Source organism: Macaca nemestrina, chromosome 13 (assembly GCF_043159975.1).
Source record: "Macaca nemestrina isolate mMacNem1 chromosome 13, mMacNem.hap1, whole genome shotgun sequence".
Lineage (NCBI taxonomy): Eukaryota > Metazoa > Chordata > Mammalia > Primates > Cercopithecidae > Macaca > Macaca nemestrina.
In genome coordinates, this window is record NC_092137.1 from 104,830,256 (window position 1) to 104,844,050 (window position 13,795).

At 35.8% G+C, this 13,795-nt stretch overlaps 1 protein-coding gene across 1 annotated transcript in view; it reads right to left on the reverse strand.

Moving 5' to 3' along the window:
• The window catches only part of LOC105472026 (ankyrin repeat domain-containing protein 36A-like), a 203,055-nt gene that overhangs the window by 87,802 nt on the left and 101,458 nt on the right, over positions 1-13,795 (reverse strand). Inside the window, exons 52-61 of the mRNA XM_071077048.1 lie at positions 12,235-12,263; positions 12,068-12,140; positions 10,506-10,534; positions 10,339-10,411; positions 8,645-8,673; positions 8,479-8,551; positions 6,793-6,821; positions 6,626-6,698; positions 4,941-4,969; positions 4,774-4,846 (exon numbers count right to left, since the gene is read on the reverse strand). Coding sequence (XP_070933149.1) covers positions 4,774-4,846; positions 4,941-4,969; positions 6,626-6,698; positions 6,793-6,821; positions 8,479-8,551; positions 8,645-8,673; positions 10,339-10,411; positions 10,506-10,534; positions 12,068-12,140; positions 12,235-12,263 — 510 coding nt within the window. The remainder of the gene's footprint in view (positions 1-4,773; positions 4,847-4,940; positions 4,970-6,625; positions 6,699-6,792; positions 6,822-8,478; positions 8,552-8,644; positions 8,674-10,338; positions 10,412-10,505; positions 10,535-12,067; positions 12,141-12,234; positions 12,264-13,795) is intronic.

Below are 13,795 nucleotides of genomic sequence, written 5' to 3' on the forward strand. Positions count from 1 at the left end.
TCTGCTAGTTTAGCCTTCTGAAATTCTCTTCACACATTCACGGTAACAAAAAATAATATATTAACCTCAGTAAAAAGATCATGAATTACCAATTTTGACATACTTCTACAAAGTTACACTGTTACCAGCATTAGATATTAATAAAATTAACATTCAGAAATCACTCCAATATTCATTGTAAATGACCATTTTAGGAGTTAATTTGAATTCAACATAATTTTTGTTACTAAAATAGTCTTGTGGGGAATATCACACTATTCTCTAAAGGAGTTTCACTGAGTAGCTATTTTATCCAAGAGTTAGCTCCTAGAACAACGAAAGCAATGTATTCATATTCAAGTTTATCTCATTTTTATAAGTAAAATCAACAAAACATGTATCTCTGATGCCTAATAGTAACAAAGAGGAATAACGAGTCACTGTGGTTTATCCCAATTCTAGCACTGTTTCCTGCGTCCAGTAGTTCCTGGAGCTGCCAAAATCAAATATTCTTTTATGCAAATATTCCAAATGTATCTGAAGTGAGTTCACTCAGGTTTCCTGGGCGGAAACCTCAAACTTTCATAAATAACCTCATCTTTTCCCTACTTCCTGCCTCACAATTCCTCTTGCTTGAGCAAAATAATTGCTACATCATTGGTCTTGTTAGTTCTCATTCTACAGTGTTTTAGGGGTATTAGGATCACTTTGCCTCTGTTCATAGCAATACGATCTGATGTCTATAATATCTATTACTTCATCTCTTTCTCCTTCCCCTCTTGATGGAAACATGCCGTAGAATTAAAAAAAATCATGCTGTTTCCTGAGCCTGTTATGTGTTAAACCGCTTTCCAATGGTTCTTCTTCCCAATTTCAAAATAGGGAAGTCTGTAATCTTAGTACTCAGATCACGGCCAAAGACCAGCAGCATTAAGCTCACCCAAGAACTGATTACAAAAGAAGAATCTCAGGCGTGCTGAAACAGAACGTGAACCTTCGACGAACCCCACGCTCACTTATTTGGGGAAGAGAAGTTCTCTTCTATCTTGATTGAACCTGACATTATATGCGAATTGTAAAATTACCTGTCCCAGATATTTGTGCATCCTTTATTTTGGTGGTTATATTCGAAACAGAATCTTCCTTGTCACTTGTAGCCTGAATGGAATTTGAAACAAAATAATCAATGCATAAAGCATAGTTCATAGACTATACAGTTATTAGTTCAAAATATAAATGAGAGTTTAATTACCTTCAAGGTTGGTTGTTTCTGAGAAGACACTAAAAAGCAAAAGGGACACACAATCACTCATATGTACATAAGATAATGTTATTCATACATTCATGAGGTGTTAGCATCAAGCTGTATCCTCCTGCCTGTATTAGTGTAGGATTTGATGTTTTCTACTTTAGAAATACACTGAAGAAAAGGAATACAGGCTTCATGAAATATACCCTTACTATTTCAAACATGGTATGATTAGTCATACGTCTAAAACTAAAATAAAACCGGGTCTATATCATTATGGATATGCTGAGTGATGAGGAGAAATATGATGTAAAATCAGAGCAGCAATTCATACACCTGAAAATCAATGTTAAAGCAGGTGGTACATGCTGCATGTCTTTCAGGCAAGAAAGCAGAAGGATTTATACCATTATACTACAAACATTCATCATGCTCTTTAACTTGCCTGATAACTGAGAACTTACACAATTACAATGACACTTTAGTTGAATGGACATCTCACGCCTTTTAAGTTGGAAGTGTCCTAAATTCAACAGCTTGGATATATGTTTCCGGAATCGGAGTAAATAATATTCATTATTTCTCACACCCGTGTGATGTCCTAATTGGCCTAAGTTTCTTGTATTCTCTAGTTTAGCCTTCCAAACATTTCTTCATCCACTCATGGCAACAAAGTATAATATGTAAACCTCAATAAAGAGCATAATCAATTATTAATTTTGACATACTTCTACTAAATAAAACTTCTACAAGCATTGGATATTAGTAAGCTTTTCCATTCGGAAATCACGCCAACATTCATTGAAAATGACCATTTTTAGGGTCAGTTGATGAATTCAACAGTATTTTTGTTTCTAAAATAGTCTTGCTAGGAGTATCATGCTATTCCCTAAAGAATATTCATTAAATTGCGATTTTATCCAAGAGTTACCTCTTTGATCAAAGAAGCCAATGTATTCATATTCAAGCATATCTCATTTTTATAACTAAAATCAACGAAACAGGTAAGTCTGATGCCTAATAGTAACAAAGAGGAGTAATTAGTCATTGTGGTTTATCCTAATTCTAGCATTCCTTGCTGCATCCTGTAGTTTCAGAAGCTGCCAAAATCAAATCTTCTTTCTGCAAATATGCTACATGCATCTGAAGTGAGTTCACTTAGGTTTCCTCAGCAGAAATCACAAAATTACATAAATAACTTCTTCTTTTCCCTCTTTCCTGCCTCACAATCCCTCTATCTTGGGAAAATTAATTGCTATATCAGTGGACTTATTACTTCTCGTTCTAGTGTCCGCGAGTCATTACGATCAAGTTTCCATCTGTCTTTAGCAGTACAGTGTGATGTCTGTAAAATCTATACTTCATCTCTTTCTCCTTCCACCCTTGGTGAAAACATGCTGTAGAATTAAAGCATAATTATGCTGTCCCCTCAGCCCCATACGTCATGATCTGCTCTCCAATGTTTCTTCTTCCCAATTTCAGTGTGTGGAAGTCTTTAATCTTACTGGGAAGATCATTTCCAAGACCAGCAGCATCGGCGTCACCCGAGAACTTATTACATATGAGGAATCTCGGGCCTGCTGAATCAGAATGTGCAGCATTGAAGAGCCCCACGCTGATTTATTCAAGGAAGAGAAGTTATTTTCTATCTGGATGAACATGACATTAAATGTGTTTTGCAGAATTACCTGTCCCAGATTCTTGTCCATCCTTTATTTCTGTGGCTGTATTCGAAACAGAAACTTTCTTGTCACTTGTAACCTGAATGGAATTTGAATCAAATTAATCACCAAAAAAGTAGGTTTCATAGACTCTGCAGTTACTAGTTCAAAATATAAATGAAAATTTAATTACTTTCAACGCTGGTGGTTTCTGAGAAGGCACTGAAAAGCAAAAGGGATACATAATCACTCACACGTAAATATGATAAAGTTATCCATACATGAGTACAGTGTTAGCATCAACCTGTATCCTCCTGCCTGCATTAGTGTAGGCTTTGATGTTTTCTACTTTGTGTCTGGGGACTGGAACATGACAGAGATACACTGACAAAAGTGAACACAGGCTTCATGAAATATACCCTTACAATTGCAAACACGGTATGATTTGTCGTATATCTAAAACTAAAATAAAATCGTGCCAATATCGATGTGGATATGCCGAGTGATGAGGACAAATGTGACCTAAATCAGTGGAGCAACTCATACACCTGAGAATCAATGTCAAAGCAGGTGGTACACGATCCCGCATGTCTTTCATGCAGGAAATCAGAAGGATTTATATAATTATACTACAAACATTCATCACGCTCTTTAACTCATCTGATAACTGGGAAGGCACACAATTACAATGATACTTCACGTCTCTTCAGTGGAAGTGTCCTAAATTGATCAGCTTGGATATATGTTTGTTGAAACCTAGTAGATAATATTCATTATTTCTCACTCCCGTGTGGTGTAATAATTTGAATAAGTGTCTTGTATCTGCTAGTTTAGCCTTCTGAAAGTTTCTTCAAACATTCACGGTAACAAAAAATAATACATTAGCCTCAATAAAAAGATCATGAATTACCAATTTTGACATACGTCTACAAAGCCACATTGTTACCAGCATTAAATACTAATAGAATTTACACTGAGAAATCACTCCAATATTCATTGAAAATGACCATTTTGGAGTTAATTCGAATTCAACATAATTTTTGTTACTAAAATAGTCTTGGTGGGAATATCACACTATTCTCTAAAGATGTCTCACTGAATAGCTATTTTATCCAAGAGTTAGCTCCTTGAATAACGAAAGCAATGTATTCATATTCAAGTTTATCTCACTTTTATAAGTAAAATCAACAAAACATGTATCTCTGATGCTTGATAGTAACAAAGAGGAATAACAAGTCACTGTGGTTTATCCCAATTCTAGCACTGTTTCCTGTGTCCAGTAGTTCCTGGAGCTGCCAAAATCAAATATTCTTTTATGCAAATATTCCAAATGTATCTGAAGTGAGTTCACTCAGGTTTCCTCGGCGGAAACCCCAAAATTTCATAAATAACCTCTTCTTTCCCTACTTCCTGCCTCACAATTCCTCTTGCTTGAGCAAAATAATTGCTACATCATTGGTCTTGTTAGTTCTCATTCTACAGTGTTTTTGGGGTATTAGGATTACTTTTGCCTATGTTCATAGCAATACGATCTGATGTCTATAATATCTATTACTTCATCTCTTTCTCCTTCCCCTCTTGATGGAAACATGCTGTAGAATTAAAGGAAAATGATGCTGTCTCCTGAGCCTCTTATGTGTTAAACTGCTCTCCAATGGTTCTTCTTCCCTGTTTCAAAGTAGGGAAGTCTGTAATCTTAGTACTCAGATCACGTCAAAGACCAGCAGCATGAGGCTCACCCGAGAACTTATTACAAAGGAAGAATCTCAGGCGTGCTGAAACAGAACGTGAACCTTCGACGAACCCCACGCTCACTTATTTGGGGAAGAGAAGTTCTCTTCTATCTTGATTGAACCTGACATTAGATGCATATTGCAAAATTACCTGTTCCAGATATTTGTGCATCCTTTATTTCTGTGGCTATATTCGAAACAGAATCTTCCTTGTCACTTGTAGCCTGAAGAGAATTTGAAACAAAATAATCAGTACATAAAGTACAGTTCATAGACTATACAGTTACTAGTTCAAAATATAAATGAGAGTTTAATTACCTTCAAAGCTGGTTGTTTCTGAGAAGACACTAAAAAGCAAAAGGGACACATAATCACTCATATGTACATAAGATAATGTTATTCATACATTCATGAGGTGTTAGCATTAAGCTGTATCCTCCTGCCTGTATTAGTGTAGGATTTGATGTTTTCTACTTTAGAAATACACTGAAGAAAAGGAATACAGGCTTCATGAAATATACCCTTACTATTTCAAACATGGTATGATTAGTCGTATGTCTAAAACTAAAATAAAACCGTGTCTATATCAATATGGATATGTCGATTGATGAGGAGACACATGATGTAAAATCCTCAGCAATTCACACACCTGAGAAACAATGTCAAAGCAGGTGGTACATGATCGTGCATGTCTTTCAGACAAGAAAGCAGGAGGATTATTACACCATTATACTACAAACATTCATCATGCTCTTTAACTAGCCTGATAACTGAGAACTTACACAATTACAATGACACTTTAGTTGAATGAACATCTCACGTCTTTTAAATGGAAGTGACCTAAATTGATCAGCTTGGATATATGTTTCCAGAATTGGAGTAATAATATTCATTATTTCTCACACCCGTGTGGTGTCATAATTTGCCTAAGTTTCTTGTATTCTCTAGTTTAGCCTTCTGAACATTTCTTCATCCACTCATGGCCACAAAGTATAATATATAAACCTCAATAAAGAGTATAATCAATTATTAATTTTGACATACTTCTACTAAATAAAACTCCTACAAGCATTGGATAGCAGTAAGCTTTTCCATTCAGAAATCACGCCAACATTCATTGAAAATGACCATTTAAAGGTTAGTTGATGAATCCAACATTATTTTTGTTTCTAAAATAGTCTTGTTGGGAGTATCATGCTATTCTCTAAAAAATATTCATTAAATCACGATTTTTTCCAAGAGTTACCTCTTTGATCAAAGAAGCCAATGTATTCATATTGAAGCGTATCTCGTTTTTGTAACTAAAATCAACAAAACATGCAAGTCTGATGCCTAATAGTAACAAAGAGGAGTAATTAGTCATTGTGGTTTATCCCAATTCTAGCATTCTTTCCTGCATCCTGTAGTTCCAGGAGCTGCCTAAATCAAATCTTCTTTCTGCAAATATGCTAAATGCATCTAAAGTGACTTCACGCAGGTTTCCTCAGCAGAAATCCCAAAATTACATAAATAACTTCTTTTTTTCCCTCCTTCCTGCCACACAATCCCACTTCCTTGGGAAAACTAATTGCTACATCAGTGGTCTCGTTACTTGTCATTCTAGTGTCCGCAAGTTATTACGATCAAGTTTCCCTCTGTCTTTAGCAGTACGGTGTGATGTCTGTAAAATCTATACTTCATCTCTTTCTCCTTCCACCCTTGGTGAAAACAAGCTGTAGAATTAAAGCCAAATTATGCTGTCCCTTGAGCCCCTTACGTCTTGATCTGCTCTCCATATTTCTTCTTCCCAATTTCAGTGTGTGGAAGTCTATAACCTTACCGGGAAGGTCATGTCCAAGACCAGCAGCATCGGCGTCACCAGAGAACTTATTAAATATGAAGAATCTCAGGTCTGCTGAATCAGAATGTGCAGCTTCGACGAGCCCCACGATGATTTACTCAGGGAAGAGAAGTTCTTTTCTATGTGGACTGAACATGACGTTAAATGTGTATTGCAGAATTACCTGTCCCAGATTGTTGTCCATCCTTTATTTCTGTGGCTATATTCGAAACAGAATCTTCCTTGTCACTTGTAGCCTGAATGGAATTTGAAACAAAATAATCAATACATAAAGTATAGATTATAGACTATACAGTTACGAGTTCAAAATATAAATGAGTGTTTAATTACCTTCAAGGTTGGTTGTTTCTGAGAAGACACTAAAAAGCAAAAGGGACACATAATCAATCATATGAACATAAGATAATGTTATTTGTACATTCATGAGGTGTTAGCAACAAGCTGTATCCTCCTGCCTGTATTAGCGTAGGATTAGATGTTTTCTACTTCAGAAATACACTGAAGAAGAAGAATACAGGCTTCACCAAATATACCCTTACAATTTTAAACATGGTACGATTAGTCGTAGGTCTAAGACTAAAATAAAACCGGGTCTATATCAATATGGATATGGCGAGTGATGAGGAGAAATGTGATGTAAAATCAGAGCAGCAATTCATACACCTGAGAATCAATGTCAAAGCAGGTGGTACATGATCCTGCATGTCTTTCAGGCAACAAAGCAGAAGGATTTACACCATTATACTACAAACATTCATCATGCTGTTTAACTTGCCTGATAACTGAGAACTTACACAATTACAATGACACTTTAGTTGAATGGACATTTCCCGTCTTTTAAGTGGAAGTGTCCTAAGTTCATCAGCTTGGATATATGTTTCCAGAATCTGACTAAATAATATTCACTATTTCTCACACCCGTGTGGTGTCATAATTCGCCTAAGATTCTTGCATTCTCTAGTTTAGCCTTCTGAACATTTCTTCACCCACTCATGGCCACAAAGTATAATATATAAACCTCAATAAAGAGCATAATCAATTATTAATTTTAACATACTTCTGCTAAATAAAACTCCTATAAGAATTGGATATTAGTGAGCTTTTCCATTCGGAAATCACGCCAACATTCATTGAAAATGACCATTTTAAGGGTCAGTTGATGAATTCAACAGTATTTTTGTTTCTAAAATAGTCTTGTTAGGAGTATCATGCTATTCTCTAAAGAATATTCATTAAATCGCGATTTTTTTTCCAAGAGTTACCTCTTTGATCAAAGAAGCCAATGTATTCATATTCAAGGGTATCTCATTTTTAAAACTAAAATCAACGAAACAGGTAAGTCTGATGACTAACAGTAAAAAGAGGAGTAATTAGTCATTGTGGTTTATCCCAATTCTAGCATTCTTTCCTGCAACCGGTAGTTCCAGGAGCTGCCAAAATCATATCTTCTTTCTGCAAATATGCTACATGCATCTGAAGTGAATTCACTCAGGTTTCCTCAGCAGAAATCACAAAATTACATAAATAACTTCTTTTCCCTCCTTCCTGCCTCACAAACCCACTTCCTTGGGAAAACTAATTGCTATATCAGTGGTCTGGATACTTCTCGTTCTAGTGTCCGCGAGTTATTACGATCAAGTTTCCGTCTGTCTTCAGCAGTATGGTGTGATGTCCATGAAATCTATACTTCATCTCTTTCTCCTTCCACCCTTGGTGAAAACATGCTGTAGAATTAAAGCAAAATTATGCTGTCGCCTGAGCCCCTTACATCTTTATCTGCTCTCCAATGTTTCTTCTTCCCAATTGCAATGTGTGGAAGTCTATAATCTTACTGCGAAGATCATGTTCAAGACCAGCAGCATGGGCGTCACCCGAGAACTTATTACATATGAAGAATGTCAGGCCTGCTGAACCAGAATGTGTAGCTTCGACTAGCCCCACGCTGATTTATTCAGGGAAGAGAAGTTATTTTCTATCTGGACTGAACATGACATTAAATGTGTTTTGCAGAATTACCTGTCCCAGATTCTTGTCCATCCTTTATTTCTGTAGCTATATTCAAAATAGAATCTTTCTCGTCACTTATAACCTGAATGGAATTTGAAACAAAATAATTAATAAATAAAGTAGGTTCATAGACTGTACAGTTAGTAGTTCAAAATATAAATGAAAATTTAATTACCTTCAAGGCTGGTGGTTTCTGAGAAGGCACTGAAAAGCAAAAGGGATACATAGTCACTCGTACGTAAATATGATAAAGTTATCCACACACGCATACAATGTTAGCACCAAGCTGTATCCACCTGCCTGTATTAGTGTAGGCTTTGATGTTTGCTACTTTGTGTCTGGGGACTGGAACATGACAGAGATACACTGACAAAAGGGAACACAGGCTTCATGAAATATACCCTTACAATTGCAAACACGGTATGATTTGTCGTATGCCTAAAACTAAAATAAAACCATCTCAATATCAATGTGGATATGCCGAGTGATGAGGACAAACGTGACCTAAATCAGTGAAGCAACTCATACACCTGAGAATCAATGTCAAAGCAGGTGGTACACGATCCCGCATGTCTTTCATGCAGGAAATCAGAAGGATTTACATAATTGTACTACAAACATTCATCACGCTCTTTAACTCGTCCGATTACTGGGAAGGCACACAATTACAATGACACTTCACGTCTCTTCAGTGGAAGTGTCCTAAATTGATCAGCTTGGATATATGTTTGTTGAAACCTAGTAGATAATATTCATTTTTTCTCACTCCCGTGTGGTGTAGTAATTTGACTAAGTTTCTTGTATCTGCTAGTTTAGCATTTTGAAAGTTTCTTTAAACATTCACAGTAACAAAAAATAATATATTAGCCTCAATAAAAACATCATGAATTACCAATTTTGACATACGTCTACAAAGTTACACCATTACCAGCATTAGATATTAATAAAATTTACATTCAGAAAACACTCCAATATTCATTGAAAATGACCATTTGAGGAGTTAACTTGAATTCAATGTAATTTTTGTTACTAAAATAGTCTTGTTGGGAATATCACACTATTCTCTAAAGAAGTTTCACTAACTACCTATTTTATCCAAGAGTTAGCTCCTTGAACAACCAAGTCAATGTATTCATATTGAAGTTTATCTCATTATTATAAGTAAAATCAACAACACATGTATCCCTGATGCCTAATAGTAACAAAGAAGAGTAAGGAGTCACTGTGGTTTATCCCAATTCTAGCACTGTTTCCTGCTTCCAGTAGTTCCTGGAGCTGCCAAAATCAAATATTCTTTTATGCAAATATTCCAAATGTATCTGATGTGAGTTCACTCACGTTTCCTCAGCGGAAACCCCAAAATTTCATAAATAACCTCTTCTTTTCCCTACTTCCTGCCTCACAATTCCTCTTGCTTGAGTAAAATAATTGCTACATCATTGATCTTGTTAGTTCTCATTCTACAGTGTTTTTGGGGTATTAGGATTACTTTTGCCTATGTTCATAGCAATACAATCTGATGTCTGTAATATCTATTACTTCATCTCTTTCTCCTTCCCCTCTTGATGGAAACATGCTGTAGAATTAAAGGAAAATGATGCTGTCTCCTGAGCCTGTTATGTGTTAAACTGTTCTCCAATGGTTCTTCTTTCCAATTTCAAAGTAGGGAAGTCTATAATCTTAGTACTCAGATCATGGCCAAAGACCAGCAGCATGAGGCTCACCTGAGAACTTATTACAAAGGAAGAATCTTAGGCGTGCTGAAACAGAACGTGAACCTTCGACGAACCCCACGCTGATTTATTTGGGGAAGGGAAGTTCTCTTCTATCTTGATTGAACATGACATTATATGCGTATTGCAAAATTACCTGTTCCAGATATTTGTGCTTCCTTTATTTCTGTGGCTATATTCGAAACAGAATCTTCCTTGTCACTTGTAGCCTGAATGGAATTTGAAACAAAATAATCAATACATAAAGTATAGTTCATAGACCAAACAGTTACTAGTTCAAAATATAAATGAGAGTTTAATTACCTTCAAGTCTGGTTGTTTCTGAGAAGACACTAAAAAGCAAAAGGGACACACAATCACTCATACGTACATAAGATAATGTTATTCATACATTCATGAGGTGTTAGCATTAAGCTGTATCCTCCTGCCTAAAATAATACCGTGTCTGTATCAATAAGGATATGTCGAGTGAATAGGAGAAATGTGATGTAAAATCAGAGCAGCAATTCATACACCTGAGAAACAATGTCAAAGCAGGTGGTACATGATCCTGCATCTTTCAGGCAAGAAAGCAGAAGGATTTACACCATTATACTACAAACATTCACGATGCTCTTTAATTTGCCTGATAACTGAGAACTTACACAATTACAATGACACTTTAGTTGAATGAACATTTCACGTCTTTTAAGTGGTAGTGTCCTAAATTGATCAGCTTGGATATATGTTTCCGGAATCGGAGTAAATAATATTCATTATTTCTCACACCCATGTGGTATAATAATTCCCCTAAGTTTCTTGTATTCTCTAGTTTAGCCTTCCAAACATTTCTTTATCCACTCATGGCAACAAAGTATAATATATAATCCACAATAAAGAGCATAATCAATTATTAATTTTGACATACTTCTGCTAAATAAAACTCCTACAAGAATTGGATATTAGTGAGCTTTTCCATTTGGAAATTATGCCAACATTCGTTAAAAATGACCATTTAAGGGTTAATTGATGAATTCAACAGTATTTTTGTTTCTAAAATAGTCTTGTTAGGAGTATCATGCTATTTTATAAAGAATATTCATTAAATCGCGATTTTTTCCAAGAGTTACCTCTTTGATCAAAGAAGCCAATGTAGACATATTCAGGCATATCTCATTTTTAAAACTAAAATCAATGAAACATGCAAGTCTGATGCCTAATAGTTACAAAGAGGAGTAATTAGTCATTGCGGTGTATCCCAATTCTAGCATTCTTCCTGCATCCTGCATTTCCAGGAGCTGCCAAAATCAAATCTTCTTTCTGCAAATATGTTACATGCATCTGAAGTGAGTTCACTCAGGTTTCCTCAGCAGATATCACAAAATTACATAAGTAACTTCTTCTTTTCCTCCTTCCTGCCTCACTATCCCTCTTCCTTGGGAAAACTAATTGCTATATCAGTGGTCTCGTTACTTGTCACTCTAGTGTCTGCGAGTTATTACGATCAAGTTTCCGTCTGTCTTTAGGAGTACGGTGTGATGTCTGTAAAATCTATACTTCATCTCTTTCTCCTTCCACCCTTGGTGAAAACATGCTGCAGAATTAAAGCAAAATTATGCTGTCCCCTGAACCCCTTACGTCTTGATCTGCTCTCCAATGTTTCTTCTTCCCAATTTCAATGTGTGGAAGTCTATAATCTTACTGCGAAGATCATGTCCAAGACCAGCAGCATCGGCGTCACCCGAGAACTTATTACATATGAGGAATCTCGGGCCTGCTGAATCAGAATGTGCAGCATCAACGAGTCCCACGCTGATTTATTCAGGGAAGAGAAGTTATTTTCTATCTGGACTGAACATGACAGTAAATGTGTTTTGCAAAATTACCTGTAGCAGATTCTTGTCCATCCTTTATTTCTGAGGCTGTATTCGGAACAGAATCTTTCTCGTCACTTGTAACCTGAATGGAATTTGAAATAAAATAATCAACAAATAAAGTAGGTTTCATAGACTCTGCAGTTACTAGTTCCAAATTTAAATGGAAATTTATTTACCTTCAAGACTGGTTGTTTCTGAGAAGACACTGAAAAGCAAAAGGGATACATAATCACTCATACGTAAATATGATAAAGTTATCCATACATGCATACAGTGTTAGCACCAAGCTGTATCCTCCTGCCTGTATTAGTGTAGGCTTTGATGTTTTCTACTTTGTGTCTGGGGACTGGAACATGACAGAAATACACTGAAAAAAGGAAATACAGGCTTCATGAAATATACCCTTACAATTGCAAACACGGTATGATCTGTCATATGTCTAAAACTAAAATAAAACCATCTCAATATCAATGTGGATATGCCAAGTGATGAGGAGAAATGTGACTTAAGTCAGTGGAACAACTCATACACCTATGAATCAATGTCAAAGGAGGTGGTACATGATTCCTAATGTCTTTCATGCAGGAAATCAGAAGGTTTTACGTAATTATACTACAAACATTCATCATGCTCTTTAACTTGTCCGGCAACTAGGAACGTACACAATTACAATGACACTTCAGTTGAATGTACACTTCACGTCCCTTCAGCTTGGATATATTTTTGCAGAAACCTAGTAGATGACATTCATTATTTCTGACACCAATGTGATGTAATAATTTGCCTAACTTTCTTGTATCCACTAGTTGAGACTTTCGAAAGTTTCCTCATCTAGTCATGGTCACAAAGGTTCATATATATTAGCCTCAACAAAAATATCATCAACTGTCATTTTTGACATATATCTCTAAAGTAAAACTGCTACAAGCATTAGATATTAATAAGGTTTCTATGCAGAAATCATTCCAATATTCATTGAAAATGACAATCTTAGGAGTTAATTTGATTTCATCATAATTTTTGTTTCTAAAATAGTCTTGTTAGGAGTATCATATTATTCTCTAAAGAAGTTTAAATAGTTATTTTATCCAAGAGTAAACAAAGCCTTCAAAAACAAAGCCAAAGCATTCGTAATCATGTTTATCTCATTTTTATAACTAAAATCAACAAAACATGTATCTCTGATGCCTAATCGTCACAAAGAAGAGTAATGAGTCATTCTGGTTTATCCCAATTCTAGCATTCTTTCCTGCATCCTGTAGTTCCTGGAGCTGCCTAAATTAAATCTTCTTTATGCAAATATTCCAAATGCATCTGAAGTCAGTTCACTCCGGTTTCCTCAGCAGAAACCCCAAAATTATATAAATATCTTCTTCTTTTCCCTCCTTCTTCTCTCACAATCCCTTTTCCTTGAGGAAAATCACGGATACATCAGTTGTCTCATTAGTTCTCGTTCTACAGTGTCTAGGGGTTATTACGATCATTTTTCCATCTGTTTTTAGCAGTAAGATATGACGACTGTAAAATCTAAACTTCATCCTTTTCTCCTTCCACCTTGGGGAAAACATGCTGTAGAACTGAAGCAAAATTATGCTGTCCCCTGAGCCCTTATGTCCTGGGCTGCTCTCCAATGTTTCTTCTTCCCCATTTCAGTGTAAGGAAGTCTATAATCTTACTGCGAAGATCATGTCCAAGACCAGCACCAACAGCATCACCTGAGAACTTATTACAAATGAA